This window comes from Physella acuta, unplaced genomic scaffold (assembly GCF_028476545.2).
Source record: "Physella acuta isolate Inbredline_101_S28 unplaced genomic scaffold, ASM2847654v3 ptg001700l, whole genome shotgun sequence".
NCBI lineage: Eukaryota > Metazoa > Mollusca > Gastropoda > Physidae > Physella > Physella acuta.
Window position 1 is genome coordinate 104,875 of NW_026733213.1, and position 20,291 is coordinate 125,165.

Here is a 20,291-nt window from a genome sequence, read left to right on the forward strand (position 1 = left end):
CTACTCTAGCTATCTTTATTATCCCTATCTTTATCCCTATCGCTGTTTCTATCCCTATCTCTGTTTCTATCCCTATCTCTGTTTCTATCCCCATCTCTGTTTCTATCCCTATCCCCACCCTCAAGCTCCTTCGATGTAACTCAAATCGTTTTGGGATAAAATACTCAAAAGCTTATCAGAGGCGTAGCGACCCTTCCCGGCGCCCGGGGACATACTTTCAATTTGGCGCCCCCCTCGGGAGCAAATTTTCGATTTGCACCCCCCCCTCTCAAACTTTTGATTTGCACCCCCCCTCGAACTTTCAATTTGGCGCCCCCCCCCCCTAAGGTCGGCGCCCGGGGACATATGTCCCCCCCCTCGCTACGCCTCTGAAGCTTATATCTCGTACTTCTACCTATTTTAAATTATATAATATCTGGTAAATTTTAATTTGCTTTTGTTTTACTTTAAATATATTATTGATCTAGAATTTAGTAAATTTTATTTCCTGTTTTCATATTTTCGCGGGCATTTTTTACTTTGTGAACATTTCAAAATCTTGATCCTTATATTTATCAATTCCAATTGTTTACACATACAGTTGTGTTTTAATCTAAATTAAAAAATAATGTACCACTTACACTTAGATCTAGGTTTAAACTTACCTACAGGTACCGAGAACCCGAAGTTTCAGAAATCAGCCTGTTCGAAGTTTGGTGCTACTGGGTGCAGTTTAGTGCGTTTAAGTGTACGCACTTATCACAATAAAGCACACGCTTTTTCAATTTTGTACCTTTATCGTTCTCACAAAAAATGTGGGCTACAAACTATAATGGAAGGATTATATTCGTGCGAAAAAAAAAACCGTGGTAGATTGTGACATAATTCAACGTTTGACATTTTTCTCAGTCGGATAAACTTAGTCTAGCAATATAGTCTTCGTGTATGTCAGTGAATACAATATCTTGAGAATAGTTTCAGTAACGTTGACGAAATTTCATATAAACACTGAATGCGTGTCCACAAGAATTCGTTAAGTATAGTTTATGGGAAATCTTCTGAACGCCAATGCAATATAAAACACAACTATGATAGGATAAAATATCTTTAGAAGTAGTTGTTAGTTTTATTTAATAGATGTGTAGGCCTACATTTTTTACTTACACATTAAAACACGGTGTCTGTTTTATGTATTTAATTTAAGTGTTGTAAAACTTTTCACTATAAATATACAGTTATAGATGTAGTGACTTAATGATGAAAAATACAATTTGTGAAATGAAAGTCTGATCAGGTGTATTCCACTTGGTAATAAATAATAACAATAACTGCCTGTACATTGCCAGAAATGCTATAAGTATAACAGTCACTGTTTACAAACAATCATGGCAATACAATAATGTGATGAGCAATAAACAAACAGGTAAAATATATCACCAATAGAGCAAGGTAATGAAACTTAGTATGGAATACCATTTCATTTAATATTACATTTACAGTGATCATTAGATTCAAGTAAAGAAAATAGTATGGAATACCATTTCGTTTAATATTACATTTACAGTGATCATTAGATTCAAGTAAAGAAAAAAGTATGGAATACCATTTAGTTTAATGTAACATTTACACGGACCAATAGATTGAAGAAAATAGCAGGGTGAGGATTTCACTACAATTTCCTCACCCCCCCCCCCTTCCATTTCTGGATACTAAAGGAGTTCTGCTTCCCAAGTTACCACAAACCAACATAAACAAAATACTTGACAGGGTCACATTGTTTAATTAAAAATTTTATTACACCAACAGCCACATGACAACCACTAGATAGACTGGGACAACTTTTACAAGGTTAGACATAGACTTCAATAACACTATACTGACTGAACTATCCTTCCCTAGCAACTATAACACTATACTGACTGAACTATCCCTTCTTCCCCGGCAACAATGACACTTCACTAAAACATCACATCCTTTCTTACACAACGTCATTATCATTTATTTACACACAAATATTTTACAACACACATGCCCTCACAATCATTCGATTAAATTCATAACACCTAAGTTATATTGTTATGAGTTATTTTGTCCATGTTATATTGGTCCAAGCATTTAATGTCCATGTTATGTTGGTACAAATAATTTAGGTCCATATTCTATAGGTCCAAGTGTTGAATGTCAATGTTGTTATGTTGGTGCAAATAATTTAGGTCCATATTCTATAGGTCCAAGTGTTGAATGTCCAATTATTTCTCTTTAGAGCGCCCCAAAAACTCGTCCATGGAGTCGTTGACCCCAAACAGCCTTGACATTGTTTCCTGAACTTTGACTGGTACTAGCCTGAGAGAAATTATATGGAAATTAGAGTTTCCTGAACTTTGACTGGCACTAGTCTGAGAGAAATTGTATGGAAATTAGAGTTTCCTGAACTTTGACTGGCACTAGTCTGAGTGAAATTGTATGGAAATTAGAGTTTCCTGAACTTTGACTGGCACTAGTCTGAGTGCAATTGTATGGAAATTAGAGTTTCCTGAACTTTGACTGGCACTAGCCTGAGAGAAATTATATGGAAATTAGAGTTTCCTGAACTTTGGCACTAGCCTGAGAGAAATTATATGGAAACCTACAAACATGTTCACTTCAGTTTGTTTACAAAGACCAGTAGAAACAACATTCCCCTACCATTTAAAGGATTTGTGACAGTATTAAATTAACAAAAAAAGATGTATACATTTTTAGAAACAAAATTCCTTAAAGATGAATTGATTGTTTAATCTGGTTGATATCTTATCTCACACACGTGATTTTATTTGAAAAGGGCTGTTGGCAACTTACAAAACTTATGTTTTATCTATTTGATTCTTTTCCTAACATTGTTTGAAAAAGCACAAACGCAAAGTGTCTGATCAAAGAGAGGTAACAAAGGAAAACAAAAACTACTTTCAATTTCTAAGTTATTTCCCTTGGGTATATTTTTCTTCAACTTTCAATGAAGTGTTATATTTGTAATTTTGAGACCATTTATGTTATGGTCATAAGATATGGAAAGAATAATGTGATTATAATTGATCGCTAAAGAGTGAACAAAGTAAATAACTAACCCTTTCATGTAGTAAAATAAGTAGGAAACCCTTGGTATAATCAGCATCTCCTGATTGGTTAGAACAGCATTTACTATCCTGTCAACAACTTCCTCAGGGTTCAAGATTGGCAGGATGTTGGGGAATCTGAAATATTTCAAACACTTTCAAGATTAGTGACATTTTTGGGAATCTGAAATATTTTAAACACTTTCAAGATTAGTGACATTTTTGGGAATCTGAAATATTTCAAACACTTTCAAGATTTGTGACATTTTTGGGAATCTGAAATATTTCAAACACTTTCAAGATTTGTGACATTTTTGGGAATCTGAAATATTTTAAACACTTTCAAGATTAGTGACATTTTTGGGAATCTGAAATATTTTAAACACTTTCAAGATTAGTGACATTTTTGGGAATCTGAAATATTTCAAACACTTTCAAGATTTGTGACATTTTTGGGAATCTGAAATATTTCAAACACTTTCAAGATTTGTGACATTTTTCAGAATCTGAAATATTTCAAACACTTTCAAGATTTGTGACATTTTTGGGAATCTGAAACATTTCAAACACTTTCAAGATTTGTGACATTTTTGGGAATCTGAAACATTTCAAACACTTTCAAGATTTGTGACATTTTTGGGAATCTGAAATATTTCAAACACTTTCAAGATTTGTGACATTTTTGAGAATCTGAAATATTTCAAACACTTTCAAGATTTCTGACATTTTTGGGAATCTGAAATATTTCAAACACTTTCAAGATTTGTGACATTTTTGGGAATCTGAAATATTTCAAACACTTTCAAGATTTGTGACATTTTTGGGAATCTGAAATATTTCAAACACTTTCAAGATTTGTGACATTTTTGAGAATCTGAAATATTTCAAACACTTTCAAGATTTGTGACATTTTTGGGAATCTGAAACATTTCAAACACTTTCAAGATTTGTGACATTTTGGGAATCTGAAACATTTCATGGTTGCTAATCCCAAACGTCCAGAGTTTGAACCCTCGGGCAATTGAGGCTAAATAGTAGGGGACAACAAAAAACCCATTTAGGAGCAAAACCTCAAAAATCAAACAACAGCTGCAAGGTAGTTTGTTGTGGATAGAAAAAGGCTATGGAAGCAAATCCAAAAAGAAAGCAGGCTGAAAACTGAGTCAATGGCCAAAATTGTGCATAACAATTTGACATGTAATAGTTAATTGTGTTGGAGAAAATACCTGGCCTATTTACAAATATGAACGAAGAGGCCATTGGAGATGTTTGTACCAGGTGAAAGATGTTTGTACCAGGTGAAAGATGTTTGTACCAGGTGAAAGATGTTTGTACCAGGTGAAAGATGTTTGTACCAGGTGAAAGATGTTTGTACCAGGTGAAAGATGTTTGTACCAGGTGAAAGATGTTTGTACCAGGTGAAAGATGTTTGTACCAGGTGAAAGATGTTTGTACCAGGTGAAAGATGTTTGTACCAGGTTAAATAATGTTTGTACCAGGTGAAAGATGTCTATACCAGGAGAAGATTTTTGTACCAGGTTAAATAATGTTTGTACCAGGTGAAAGATGTTTGTACCAGGTGAAAGATGTTTGTACCAGGTTAAATAATGTATGTACCAGGTGAAAGATGTTTGTACCAGGTTAAATAATGTTTGTACCAGGTGAAAGATGTTTGTACCAGGTGAAAGATGTTTGTACCAGGTGAAAGATGTTTGTACCAGGTGAAAGATGTTTGTACCAGGTGAAAGATGTTTGTACCAGGAGAAAGATGTTTGTACCAGGAGAAAGATGTTTGTACCAGGTGAAAGATGTTTGTACCAAACAATAGATGTTTGTACCAGGTGAAAGATGTTTGTACCAGGTGAAAGATGTTTGTACCAGGTGAAAGATGTTTGTACTAGGAGAAAGATGTTTGTACCAGGTGAAAGATGTTTGTACCAGGTGAAAGATGTTTGTACCAGGAGAAAGATGTTTGTACCAAACAATAGATGTTTGTACCAGGAGAAAGATGTTTGTACCAGGTGAAAGATGTTTGTACCAGGTGAAAGATGTTTGTACCAGGTGAAAGATGTTTGTACCAGGTTAAATAATGTTTGTACCAGGTGAAAGATGTTTGTACCAGGTGAAAGATGTTTGTACCAGGAGAAAGATGTTTGTACCAAACAATAGATGTTTGTACCAGGTGAAAGATGTTTGTACCAGGTGAAAGATGTTTGTACTAGGAGAAAGATGTTTGTACCAGGTGAAAGATGTTTGTACCAGGTGAAAGATGTTTGTACCAGGTGAAAGATGTTTGTACCAGGTTAAATAATGTTTGTACCAGGTGAAAGATGTTTGTACCAAACAATAGATGTTTGTACCAGGTGAAAGATGTTTGTACCAGGTGAAAGATGTTTGTACCAGGTGAAAGATGTTTGTACCAGGTGAAAGATGTTTGTACCAGGTGAAAGATGTTTGTACCAGGTGAAAGATGTTTGTACCAGGTGAAAGATGTTTGTACCAGGAGAAAGATGCTTGTACCAGGAGAAAGATGTTTGTACTAGGAGAAAGATGTTTGTACCAGGAGAAAGATGTTTGTACCAGGAGAAAGATGTTTGTACCAAACAATAGATGTTTGTACCAGGAGAAAGATGTTTGTACCAGGTGAAAGATGTTTGTACCAGGAGAAAGATGTTTGTACCAGGTGAAAGATGTTTGTACTAGGAGAAAGATGTTTGTACCAGGTGAAAGATGTTTGTACCAAACAATAGATGTTTGTACCAGGAGAAAGATGTTTGTACCAGGTGAAAGATGTTTGTACCAGGTGAAAGATGTTTGTACCAGGTTAAATAATGTATGTACCAGGTGAAAGATGTTTGTACCAGGTTAAATAATGTTTGTACCAGGTGAAAGATGTTTGTACCAGGTGAAAGATGTTTGTACCAGGTGAAAGATGTTTGTACCAGGTGAAAGATGTTTGTACCAGGTGAAAGATGTTTGTACCAGGAGAAAGATGTTTGTACCAGGAGAAAGATGTTTGTACCAGGTGAAAGATGTTTGTACCAAACAATAGATGTTTGTACCAGGTGAAAGATGTTTGTACCAGGTGAAAGATGTTTGTACCAGGTGAAAGATGTTTGTACTAGGAGAAAGATGTTTGTACCAGGTGAAAGATGTTTGTACCAGGTGAAAGATGTTTGTACCAGGAGAAAGATGTTTGTACCAAACAATAGATGTTTGTACCAGGAGAAAGATGTTTGTACCAGGTGAAAGATGTTTGTACCAGGTGAAAGATGTTTGTACCAGGTGAAAGATGTTTGTACCAGGTTAAATAATGTTTGTACCAGGTGAAAGATGTTTGTACCAGGTGAAAGATGTTTGTACCAGGAGAAAGATGTTTGTACCAAACAATAGATGTTTGTACCAGGTGAAAGATGTTTGTACCAGGTGAAAGATGTTTGTACTAGGAGAAAGATGTTTGTACCAGGTGAAAGATGTTTGTACCAGGTGAAAGATGTTTGTACCAGGTGAAAGATGTTTGTACCAGGTTAAATAATGTTTGTACCAGGTGAAAGATGTTTGTACCAAACAATAGATGTTTGTACCAGGTGAAAGATGTTTGTACCAGGTGAAAGATGTTTGTACCAGGTGAAAGATGTTTGTACCAGGTGAAAGATGTTTGTACCAGGTGAAAGATGTTTGTACCAGGTGAAAGATGTTTGTACCAGGAGAAAGATGCTTGTACCAGGAGAAAGATGTTTGTACTAGGAGAAAGATGTTTGTACCAGGAGAAAGATGTTTGTACCAGGAGAAAGATGTTTGTACCAGGTGAAAGATGTTTGTACTAGGAGAAAGATGTTTGTACCAGGTGAAAGATGTTTGTACCAAACAATAGATGTTTGTACCAGGAGAAAGATGTTTGTACCAGGTGAAAGATGTTTGTACCAGGTGAAAGATGTTTGTACCAGGTGAAAGATGTTTGTACCAGGAGAAAGATGCTTGTACCAGGAGAAAGATGTTTGTACTAGGAGAAAGATGTTTGTACCAGGAGAAAGATGTTTGTACCAGGAGAAAGATGTTTGTACCAGGTGAAAGATGTTTGTACTAGGAGAAAGATGTTTGTACCAGGTGAAAGATGTTTGTACCAAACAATAGATGTTTGTACCAGGAGAAAGATGTTTGTACCAGGTGAAAGATGTTTGTACCAGGTGAAAGATGTTTATACCAGGTGAAAGAACTCACCTTGTTTTGACGCCCTCAAACATCCCTGTATTGATGTAGAAAGGGCAGACAACTGTTGTGTTGACGCCATCTTTACCCAATTTGGACAGCTCGTTTCTGATTTGTGATCATACATATTTTAAAGATGAGAGAATTCAATGGTGAAAACCAAGTATGTGAAATGTAAAAACTTATTTTAAACATGGCTTCTCGCTTAAATTCATTTGGCAAATTCACATTTTCTCACCTGAGTGACACTTCAACTCACCTGAGTGACTCATCAAATCCCACAGCAGCAAACTTGCTGGCACAGTAGTCGCTGAGGCCACTGACACCAAACAGACCTGCAGAGCTGGCGATGGTCACTATATGGCCGTGGTTGTTGGTCAACATTGAGGGCAGGAAACATTTGGTGGTCTGGGGAGGGATGGGTCCAATATTAACATGTGGGCAGGGTTTCACAAAATGGCTATGGTGTTCATTTGCTTGTTGTTGTAGCCCAGGGGGAACATTCACATTTTTATTCAGTGGGTGGCGAAAGTCATGTGACTGGCCCACACAAAACCTTAGTCATAGACCCACACAAAATCTTAGTCATAGACCCACACAAAACCTTAGTCATAGACCCACACAAAACCTTAGTCATAGACCCACACAAAATCTTAGTCATAGACCCACACAAAATCTTAGTCATAGACCCACACAAAATCTTAGTCATAGACCCACACAAAATCTTAGTCATAGACCCACACAAAACCTTAGCCATAGACCCACACAAAACCTGTCATAGACCCACACAAAATCTTAGTCATAGACCCACACAAAACTGACTGGCCCACACAAAACCTTAGTCATAGACCCACACAAAACCTTAGTCATAGACCTACACAAAACCTTAGTCATAGACCCACACAAAACTGACTGGCCCACACAAAACCTTAGTCACCCACACAAAACCTTAGTCATAGACCCACACAAAACCTTAGTCATAGACCCACACAAAACCTTAGTCATAGACCCACACAAAACCTTAGTCATAGACCCACACAAAACCTTAGTCATAGACCCACACAAAATCTTAGTCATAGACCCACACAAAACCTTAGTCATAGACCCACACAAAACCTTAGTCATAGACCCACACAAAACCTTAGTCATAGACCCACACAAAATCTTAGTCATATACCCACACAAAACCTTAGTCATAGACCCACACAAAACCTTAGTCATAGACCCACACAAAACCTTAGTCATAGACCCACACAAAACCTTAGACCCACACAAAACCTTAGTCACCCACACAAAACCTTAGTCATAGACCCACACAAAACCTTAGACCCACACAAAACCTTAGTCATAGACCCACACAAAACCTTAGTCATAGACCTACACAAAACCTTAGTCATAGACCTACACAAAATCTTAGTCATAGACCTACACAAAACCTTAGTCATAGACCCACACAAAACCTTAGTCATAGACCTACACAAAACCTTAGTCATAGACCCACACAAAATCTTAGTCATAGACCCACACAAAACCTTAGTCATAGACCCACACAAAACCTTAGTCATAGACCCACACAAAACCTTAGTCATAGACCTACACAAAACCTTAGTCATAGACCCACACAAAACCTTAGTCATAGACCCACACAAAACCTTAGACCCACACAAAACCTTAGTCACCCACACAAAACCTTAGTCATAGACCCACACAAAACCTTAGTCATAGACCCACACAAAACCTTAGTCATAGACCCACACAAAACCTTAGTCATAGACCCACACAAAACCTTAGTCATAGACCCACACAAAACCTTAGTCATAGACCTACACAAAACCTTAGTCATAGACCCACACAAAATCTTAGTCATAGACCTACACAAAACCTTAGTCATAGACCTACACAAAACCTTAGTCATAGACCCACACAAAACCTTAGTCATAGACCCACACAAAACCTTAGTCATAGACCCACACAAAATCTTAGTCATAGACCCACACAAAACCTTAGTCATAGACCCACACAAAACCTTAGTCATAGACCCACACAAAATCTTAGTCATAGACCCACACAAAATCTTAGTCATAGACCCACACAAAACCTTAGTCATAGACCCACACAAAACCTTAGTCATAGACCCACACAAAACCTTAGTCATAGACCCACACAAAACTTTAGTCATAGACCCACACAAAACCTTAGTCATAGACCCACACAAAACCTTAGTCATAGACCCACACAAAATCTTAGTCATAGACCCACACAAAATCTTAGTCATAGACCCACACAAAATCATAGTCATAGACCCACACAAAACCTTAGCCATAGACCCACACAAAACCTGTCATAGACCCACACAAAATCTTAGTCATAGACCCACACAAAACTGACTGGCCCACACAAAACCTTAGTCATAGACCCACACAAAACCTTAGTCATAGACCTACACAAAATCTTAGTCATAGACCCACACAAAACTGACTGGCCCACACAAAACCTTAGTCACCCACACAAAACCTTAGTCATAGACCCACACAAAACCTTAGTCATAGACCCACACAAAACCTTAGTCATAGACCCACACAAAACCTTAGTCATAGACCCACACAAAACCTTAGTCATAGACCCACACAAAATCTTAGTCATAGACCCACACAAAACCTTAGTCATAGACCCACACAAAACCTTAGTCATAGACCCACACAAAACCTTAGTCATAGACCCACACAAAATCTTAGTCATAGACCCACACAAAACCTTAGTCATAGACCCACACAAAACCTTAGTCATAGACCCACACAAAACCTTAGTCATAGACCCATACAAAACCTTAGTCATAGACCCACACAAAACCTTAGACCCACACAAAACCTTAGTCACCCACACAAAACCTTAGTCATAGACCCACACAAAACCTTAGACCCACACAAAACCTTAGTCATAGACCCACACAAAACCTTAGTCATAGACCTACACAAAACCTTAGTCATAGACCTACACAAAATCTTAGTCATAGACCTACACAAAACCTTAGTCATAGACCCACACAAAACCTTAGTCATAGACCTACACAAAACCTTAGTCATAGACCCACACAAAATCTTAGTCATAGACCCACACAAAACCTTAGTCATAGACCCACACAAAACCTTAGTCATAGACCCACACAAAACCTTAGTCATAGACCTACACAAAACCTTAGTCATAGACCCACACAAAACCTTAGTCATAGACCCACACAAAACCTTAGACCCACACAAAACCTTAGTCACCCACACAAAACCTTAGTCATAGACCCACACAAAACCTTAGTCATAGACCCACACAAAACCTTAGTCATAGACCCACACAAAACCTTAGTCATAGACCCACACAAAACCTTAGTCATAGACCCACACAAAACCTTAGTCATAGACCCACACAAAACCTTAGACCCACACAAAACCTTAGTCATAGACCCACACAAAACCTTAGTCATAGACAAACACAAAACCTTAGTCATAGACAAACACAAAACCTTAGCCATAGACCCACACAAAACCTTAGTCATAGACCCACACAAAACCTTAGTCATAGACCCACACAAAACCTTAGACCCACACAAAACCTTAGTCACCCACACAAAACCTTAGTCATAGACCCACACAAAACCTTAGTCATAGACCCACACAAAACCTTAGTCATAGACCCACACAAAACCTTAGTCATAGACCCACACAAAACCTTAGTCATAGACCCACACAAAACCTTAGTCATAGACCCACACAAAACCTTAGTCATAGACCCACACAAAACCTTAGACCCACACAAAACCTTAGTCATAGACCCACACAAAACCTTAGTCATAGACAAACACAAAACCTTAGTCATAGACAAACACAAAACCTTAGCCATAGACCCACACAAAACCGTAGTCATAAACAAACACAAAACCTTAGCCATAGACCCACACAAAACCTTAGTCATAGACCCACACAAAACCTTAGTCATAGACCCACACAAAACCTTAGTCACAGACCCCCATACAACACAATAGACCCACACAAAATAAGTTATGAACATAAATCTCGCCCACACAAAACCTCACCCAAAAATGTGCGTGAATGTTGACCTGCATTGTCTTCTCACACAGCGCATCGGGACAGTCCAGGAAATTTTTGCCTGTCACAATCCCAGCGTTGTTGACTAGGATGTCAACATCACCAACATCAGCTTTCACCTGTAGGAAACATACATCAACCATCATGATGTCAACATCACCAACATCAGCTTTCACCTGTAGGAAACATACATCACACATCATGATGTCAGCAGCTTTTACCTGTTTGGGTCAGCCCATGGTTATATTTACATACAACCATTTCTCCACTATTTACTCAGAGGCTTTGAAAGAAGATCCCTCCAACGCATCCTCAGGATAAAGTGGGACGACAAAGTCCCGAACAAGGAAATATGGCGAAGGACAGGATTAAACGACATTGTCTCAGAAGTTAGAACGAGGAGATGGAGATGGCTGGGCCATGTCCTACGCATGAGCAAAAAAAGACTCCCCAACATGGCGCTGAAGTGGAACCCACCCGGAAAGAGAAGTAGAGGAAGACCACTGGGAACATGGAGGAGGGAGATGGAAGAAGAAGTACAGGCTACTGGCAAAACCTGGCATGAACTAAAGTGGCTCGCCCAGGACAGGGTGGAATGGCGGAGATTTGTTGTTGCCCTATACTCCACAGGGAGTGATGAGGATTAAGTAAGTAAGTAATTTCTCCACTATTTACTTACAACATTTCTCCACTATTTACTTACAGCATTTCTCCACTATTTACTTACAACATTTCTCCACTATTTACTTACAACATTTCTCCACTATTTACTTACAACATTTCTCCACTATTTACTTACAACATTTCTCCACTATTTACTTACAACATTTCTCCATTATTTACTTACAATATTTCTCCACTATTTACTTACAAACATTTCTCCACTATTTACTTACAACAATTTCTCCACTATTTACTTACAAACATTTCTCCACTATTTACTTACAACAATTTCTCTGTTATTTACTTACAACCATTTCTCTTCTATTTACCTACAACAATTTCTCTGCAATTTACTTACAACAATTTCTCTGTTATTTACTTACAACTATTTTGGTGATGGTATATGACTTTTATTTAGTTTGTTTCAATCTATTTAAAAATAAATTGTACATCACATCAACTTTGGATGACAGCTGCTAGACATACCCCCCCCCCCCCTACTTTGGATTATCAATCAAAAGTAATTAACGGAGCACTGATGTTAATTAGACATGATCTGAGGCTTGAGTGCCAACATGTATTAACAGTCACTAATTAATAATGTATTTGCTAAGTGATTAATTAGTAGTGTGTTAGTTATGTTTGATAACTAGTTATGTGTAACTAAGTCAAACCCCACTTTCAGACCTATAGAGCATGGGGCAAATGGAGTTCATGTTTCTTGCCTGCGCTACACCCAGCCACCTTTACATTCTCCACTGTAAATCAGGTACCCATCAGGGCTGGGTGGACACATGCATGTACCACAGTCCCAAATGTGGACAAAGATCCGAACCTGAGACCTTTGAGCTAGTAGCAGAATGCTCTATGATTCAACCACACTGTCCTCTAATGCTTAGCTACCTGACTAATAAGTAATAAGAAACTATTTCATTAAATTGTAATGTGTTAGTTTTGTTTCTTAATTAGTAATGAGAAACGCTAATTAGTAATAATTAGCTATGCCACTAATTAACGAGCTCATCATCGTTTACCTGGTCGGCCACCTTGTAGATGTCCTCCCTCTTGGACAGGTCCACCCTGTAGGCCTTGACCTTTGCCCCCATGGACCTGACCAGGGACTCTGTCTCAGTGTTCCCCCTCTCGTCAACGTCCCACAGGACCAGCTTGCACCCCAAAACTGCAAACCTCAGACTCATCAGACGGCCCAGACCACTGCCTGACACAGTTCATTCACAGGAAATTAGTTTTTAAAACCGTCCTGATTGATTACATAATCTGTCTAGAATCTTAGACTGAAATCTACAATAAACTGTGGTTTGGTTGCTATGGACACCCTCAAGCCTTGATTGAAGTTACATACAGATTTCTATTTTATAAGGTGCTAAATTAACCTCCAGAGAAAGTTATGTAACATATGCTACTTTATTTATGGTCTTAGCCAGCAAGAAATTACTTCATTTCAGTCAAATTTTAAAATTGATATGTAGTAATTTTACAATATTGCATTAATTTAATTTTATTTTCTCATTATTATGAACTAAATTAAACAAGTATCTTTATTTTTTTTTAAAGCCTTGATATCTTAACCACTAAGTAGTGAGTTTAACTAGATAGTAGGTGGTTGACTTAAACTTTTAACCAGTCTAAAAACTGAACCCTAACCCACACAACCTACCTGCCCCAGTAATGAGAACCACTTGACCTTTGACATCCTTTTGAACCTGGAACCTCACAGGGACGACGGCCTTGTAGATGGCCACGAGCCAGAGCCAGATGACCTTGACTAAGGTCAACAGTACCTCAACAAACAGTTGCATGTTCACTCACACTGTTATAAGGACAGGTAGGTGCACTGTTACTTGTGTTATAAGGACAGGTAGGTGCACTGTTACTTGTGTTATAAGGACAGGTATGTGCACTGTTACTTGTGTTATAAGGACAGGTATGTGCACTGTTACTTGTGTTATAAGGACAGGTATGTGCACTGTTACTTGTGTTATAAGGACAGGTATGTGCACTGTTACTTGTGTTATAAGGACAGGTAGGTGCACTGTTACTTGTGTTATAAGGACAGGTATGTGCACTGTTACTTGTGTTATAAGGACAGGTATGTGCACTGTTACTTGTGTTATAAGGACAGGTATGTGCACTGTTACTTGTGTTATAAGGACAGGTATGTGCACTGTTACTTGTGTTATAAGGACAGGTAGGTGCACTGTTACTTGTGTTATAAGGACAGGTATGTGCACTGTTACTTGTGTTATAAGGACAGGTATGTGCACTGTTACTTGTGTTATAAGGACAGGTATGTGCACTGTTACTTGTGTTATAAGGACAGGTAGGTGCACTGTTACTTGTGTTATAAGGACAGGTATGTGCACTGTTACTTGTGTTATAAGGACATGTATGTGCACTGTTGTGTTATAAGGACAGGTATGTGCATTGTTACTTGTGTTATAAGGACAGGTATGTGCACTGTTACTTGTGTTATAGGGACAGGTATGTGGACTGTTACTTGTGTTATAAGGACAGGTAGGTTCACTGTTACTTATGTTATAAGGGCAGGTATGTGCATTGTTACTTGTGTTATAAGGACAGGTATGTGCACTGTTACTTGTGTTATAAGGACAGGTATGTGCACTGTTACTTGTGTTATAAGGACAGGTATGTGGACTGTTACTTGTGTTATAAGGACAGGTAGGTTCACTGTTACTTGTGTTATAAGGACAGGTATGTGCATTGTTACTTGTGTTATAAGGACAGGTATGTGCACTGTTACTTGTGTTATAAGGACAGGTAGGTGCACTGTTACTTGTGTTATAAGGACAGGTATGTGCACTGTTACTTGTGTTATAAGGACAGGTATGTGCACTATTACTTGCGTTATAAGGACAGGTAGGTGCACTGTTACTTGCGTTATAAGGACAGGTATGTGCACTGTTGTGTTATAAGGACAGGTATGTGCACTGTTGTGTTATAAGGTCAGGTATGTGCACTGTTACTTGTGTTATAAGGACAGGTATGTGCACTGTTGTGTTATAAGGACAGGTATGTGCACTGTTACTTGTGTTATAAGGACAGGTAGGTGCACTGTTACTTGTGTTATAAGGACAGGTAGGTGCACTGTTACTTGCATTATAAGGACAGGTAGGTGCACTGTTACTTGCGTTATAAGGACAGGTATGTGCACTGTTGTGTTATAAGGACAGGTATGTGCACTGTTGTGTTATAAGGACAGGTATGTGCACTGTTGTGTTATAAGGACAGGTATGTGCACTGTTGTGTTATAAGGACAGGTATGAGCACTGTTACTTGTGTTATAAGGACAGGTAGGTGCACTGTTACTTGTGTTATAAGGACAGGTATGTGCACTGTTACTTGTGTTATAAGGACAGGTATGAGCACTGTTACTTGTGTTATAAGGACAGGTAGGTGCACTGTTACTTGTGTTATAAGGACAGGTAGGTGCACTGTTACTTGTGTTACAAGGACAGGTAGGTGCACTGTTACTTGTGTTATAAGGACAGGTAGGTGCACTGTTACTTGTGTTATAAGGACAGGTATGTGTACTGTTACTTGTGTTATAAGGACAGGTAGGTGCACTGTTACTTGTGTTATAAGGACAGGTAGGTGCACTGTTACTTGTGTTATAAGGACAGGTATGTGCACTGTTACTTGTGTTATAAGGACAGGTATGTGCACTATTACTTGCGTTATAAGGACAGGTAGGTGCACTGTTACTTGCGTTATAAGGACAGGTATGTGCACTGTTGTGTTATAAGGACAGGTATGTGCACTGTTGTGTTATAAGGTCAGGTATGTGCACTGTTACTTGTGTTATAAGGACAGGTATGTGCACTGTTGTGTTATAAGGACAGGTATGTGCACTGTTACTTGTGTTATAAGGACAGGTAGGTGCACTGTTACTTGTGTTATAAGGACAGGTAGGTGCACTGTTACTTGCATTATAAGGACAGGTAGGTGCACTGTTACTTGCGTTATAAGGACAGGTATGTGCACTGTTGTGTTATAAGGACAGGTATGTGCACTGTTGTGTTATAAGGACAGGTATGTGCACTGTTGTGTTATAAGGACAGGTATGTGCACTGTTGTGTTATAAGGACAGGTATGAGCACTGTTACTTGTGTTATAAGGACAGGTAGGTGCACTGTTACTTGTGTTATAAGGACAGGTATGTGCACTGTTACTTGTGTTATAAGGACAGGTATGAGCACTGTTACTTGTGTTATAAGGACAGGTAGGTGCACTGTTACTTGTGTTATAAGGACAGGTAGGTGCACTGTTACTTGTGTTACAAGGACAGGTAGGTGCACTGTTACTTGTGTTATAAGGACAGGTAGGTGCACTGTTACTTGTGTTATAAGGACAGGTATGTGTACTGTTACTTGTGTTATAAGGACAGGTAGGTGCACTGTTACTTGTGTTATAAGGACAGGTATGTGAACTGTTACTTGTGTTATAATGACAGGTATGTGTACTGTTACTTGTGTTATAAGGACAGGTATGTGCACTGTTACTTGTGTTATAAGGACAGGAATGTGTACTGTTACTTGTGTTATAAGGACAGGTATGTGCAATGTTACTTGTGTTATAATGACAGGTATGTGTACTGTTACTTGTGTTATAAGGACAGGTATGTGCACTGTTACTTGTGTTATAAGGAGAAGTATGTGCACTGTAGCTTGTGTTATAAGAGGTGTCACAGGTAGTGGTGTCACAGGTAGAGGTGTCACAGGTAACTGCCACAGGTGGATGTGTCAAGGTAGAGGTGTCACAGGCAAATGTCACAGGTAGAGGTGTCACAGGAAGAGGTGTCACAGGTAGAGGTGTCACAGGTAGAGGTGTCACAGGAAGAGGTGTCACAGGTAGTGGTGTCACAGGTAATGTCACAGGTAGAGGTGTCACAGGTAGTGGTGTCACAGGTAGAGGTGTCACAGGTAGAGGTGTCACATGTAGAGGTGTCACAGGCAAATGTCACAGGTAGAGGTGTCACAGGAAGAGGTGTCACATGTAGAGGTGTCACAGGCAAATGTCACAGGTAGAGGTGTCACAGGAAGAGGTGTCACAGGTAGAGGTGTCACATGTAGAGGTGTCACAGGAAGAGGTGTCACAGGAAGAGGTGTCACAGGTAGTGGTGTCACAGGTAATGTCACAGGAAGAGGTGTCACAGGTAGAGGTGTCACAGGTAGAGGTGTCACAGGAAGAGGTGTCACAGGTAGAGATGTCACAGGTAGAGGTGCCACAGGTAGAGGTGCCACAGGTAGATGTGTCACAGGTAGAGGTGTCACAGGAAGAGGTGTCACAGGAAGAGGTGTCACAGGTAGAGGTGTCACAGGTAGAGGTGTCACAGGTGGATGTGTCACAGGCAAATGTCACAGGTAGAGGTGCCACAGGTAGAGGTGCCACAGGTAGATGTGTCACAGGCAGAGGTGTCACAGGTAGAGGTGTCACAGGTAGAGGTGTCACAGGTGGAGGTGTCACAGGTAGAGGTGTCACAGGTAGAGGTGTTACAGGTAGAGGTGTCACAGGTAAAGGTGTCACAGGAAGAGGTGTCACAGGTAGATATGTCACAGGTAGAGGTGTCACAGGTAGAGGTGTCACATGCAAATGTCACAGGTAGAGGTGTCACAGGTAGAGGTGTCACAGCTAGAGGTGTCCCAGGTAGAGGTGTCACAGGCAAATGACACAGGTAGTGGTGTCAAAGGTAGAGGTGTCACAGCTAAATGTCACAGGTAGAGGTGTCACAGGTAGAGGTGTCACAGGTAGAGGTGTCACAGGTAGTGGTGTTACAGGTAAATGTCACAGGTAGAGGTGTCACAGGAAGAGGTGTCACAGGCAAATGTCACAGGTAGAGGTGTCACAGGAAGAGGTGTCACAGGAAGAGGTGTCACAGGAAGAGGTGTCACAGGTAGAGGTGTCACAGGTAGAGATGTCACAGGTAGAGGTGTCACAGGTAGAGGTGTCACAGGCAAATGTCACAGGTAGAGGTGTCACAGGAAGAGGTGTCACAGGTAGAGGTGTCACAGACAGAGGTGTCACAGACAGAGGTGTCACAGGTGGAGGTGTCACGGGTAGAGGTGTCACAGGTAGAGGTGTCACAGGAAGAGGTGTCACAGGTAGATGTGTCACAGGTAGAGGTGTCACAGGCAGATGTGTCACAGGTAGAGGTGTCACAGGTAGAGGTGTCACAGGTGGAGGTGTCACAGGTAGAGGTGTCACAGGTAGAGGTGTCACAGGTAGAGGTGTCACAGGTAGAGGTGTCACAGGTGGAGGTGTCACAGGTAACTGTGTGACAGGTAACTGTCACAGGTTGTTAAGTCTGAGGTAGAAGAGTCACAAAATGTATTATTCTAACACACCTCTAAGTCATTTAATTAAAATTATTCAAGTATTAAACATGCTCATTTAGATTTGTGGAAAAAGAATTAAAGCAGCACTTACAGATACAAGTTCGCCTACTCCAGAGTGTGAGGACTAAACAAAATATACCCAGCCACCCCTGAACAGTGTTTTCACTGTACAGCCTAGGTGAAAACAGGACAGCTTATCTGAAAGGTTCAAAGGTCAGAATATAATTCTACTTTTTTATCTGTGAGATTCACAAACCATAACCCAGGTATCTGGCCTTGAGACTCAAGTAGGGAAGGCTATGATTAAGGAAAAACATTCAATGACAGCTATAGTGAGACTGAAGTAGGGAAGGCTATGATTAAGGAAAAACATTCAATGACAGCTATAGTGAGACTCAAGTAGGGAAGGCTATGATTAAGGAAAAACATTCAATGACAGCTATAGTGAGACTCAAGTAGGGAAGGCTATGATTAAGGAAAAAACATTCAATGACAGCTATAGTGAGACTCAAGTAGGGAAGGCTATGATTAAGGAAAAAACATTCAATGACAGCTATAGTGAGGCTCAAGTAGGGAAGGCTATGATTAAGGAAAAAACATTCAATGACAGCTATAGTGAGACTGAAGTAGGGAAGGCTATGATTAAGGAAAAAACATTCAATGACAGCTATAGTGAGACTGAAGTAGGGAAGGCTATGATTAAGGAAAAAACATTCAATGACAGCTATAGTGAGACTGAAGTAGGGAAGGCTATGATTAAGGAAAACACATTCAATGACAGCTATAGTGAGACTGAAGTAGGGAAGGCTATGATTAAGGAAAAAATATTCAATGACAGCTATAGTGAGACTGAAGTAGGGAAGGCTATGATTAAGGAAAAAACATTCAATGACAGCTTTACAGAGGAGAATTATTGAAAGGGCTGTAGCTCTACACAGAGGGTTATAGTATCAGTGGTCTAGAGAGCCCTTGTTGTGAAAGTTCTAACGTACAAATTGTCTAAGGCAGATGAAAGCAAAACTGTGATAGGTGATAAATCCTGCAGTGGCTGTTACTGATTTTAAATGTATTTTTACACTTTACAACACTTCAACATTAGCTAGGAAAGAATTTTTCTTTTGAACATGAGACACAAAAAAAGTTTATGATTTGGCAACTTGAAATAAGTAGATGATGCAGATATCAAACCCATAAATAACCCTGGCCCTTACCTTACCATCTTGTAATGTATAAATTAATTAAATTAACCACTAGTGTTATTCCACCTACCTGGTAATTAAAATAAAACCATAATAGAGATACCCTAACCCAAAAGGTAAAAACCTGACAACTGATCATAATAAAAAATAAAAATGTGCATGGCCTACTCACTCGAATTTTCCGATTACAAACCAAATATATGCAGACACAGTAAAAGAGTGTCTAGTAGGCTATAAATGTATTTTTAACATAAGCATAGGCCTATGTCATTGTGTATTTTTAACAAAAGCGAAGGCCTATGTCATGTGTGTATTTTTAACATAAGTGTAGGCCTATGTCATTGTGTATTTTTAACATAAGCGTAGGCCTATGTCATGTGTGTATGTTTAACATAAGTGTAGGCCTATGTCATGTGTGTATTTTTAACATAAGCGTAGGCCTATGTCATGTGTGTATGTTTAACATAAGTGTAGGCCTATGTCATGTGTGTATTTTTAACATAAGCGTAGGCCTATGTCATGTGTGTATTTTTAACATAAGTGTAGGCCTATGTCATGTGTGTATGTTTAAGTGTAGGCCTATGTCATGTGTGTATGTTTAACATAAGTGTATGTGTTAGCAGCTGACCATTAAAGATGTGTCTTTACTTTACAAAAAGTGGAATAATGTAGGCCTAT

General features: G+C 39.1%; 1 protein-coding gene across 1 annotated transcript; it reads right to left on the reverse strand.

Moving 5' to 3' along the window:
• Positions 1–1,096: 1,096 nt before the first annotated feature.
• LOC131929980 (protein dhs-3-like) lies at positions 1,097–19,303 on the reverse strand. The gene is made up of 8 exons (XM_059286367.1): positions 18,506–19,303; positions 13,719–13,871; positions 13,075–13,259; positions 11,365–11,496; positions 7,540–7,688; positions 7,293–7,388; positions 3,084–3,209; positions 1,097–2,322 (listed from the first exon to the last, which is right to left on the reverse strand). The coding sequence occupies exons 2-8, from the start codon at positions 13,858–13,860 to the stop codon at positions 2,229–2,231; spliced, it is 924 nt and encodes a 307-aa protein (XP_059142350.1). The 5' UTR covers positions 13,861–13,871; positions 18,506–19,303; the 3' UTR covers positions 1,097–2,228.
• Between the last annotated feature and the right edge of the window lie 988 nt (positions 19,304–20,291).

Excerpts from the sequence above, each read along its gene's own strand:
- LOC131929980 (XM_059286367.1), bottom strand. The coding sequence starts at position 13,860 with ATGCAACTGTTTGTTGAGGTACTGTTGACCTTAGTCAAGGTCATCTGG. Across the intron at positions 7,689-11,364 it reads ACATTCACGCACATTTTTGG|ACCACCAAATGTTTCCTGCC; the intron begins GTGAGGTTTTGT and ends ATCCCTCCCCAG. Across the intron at positions 7,389-7,539 it reads GGATTTGATGAGTCACTCAG|AAACGAGCTGTCCAAATTGG; the intron begins GTGAGTTGAAGT and ends ATCACAAATCAG.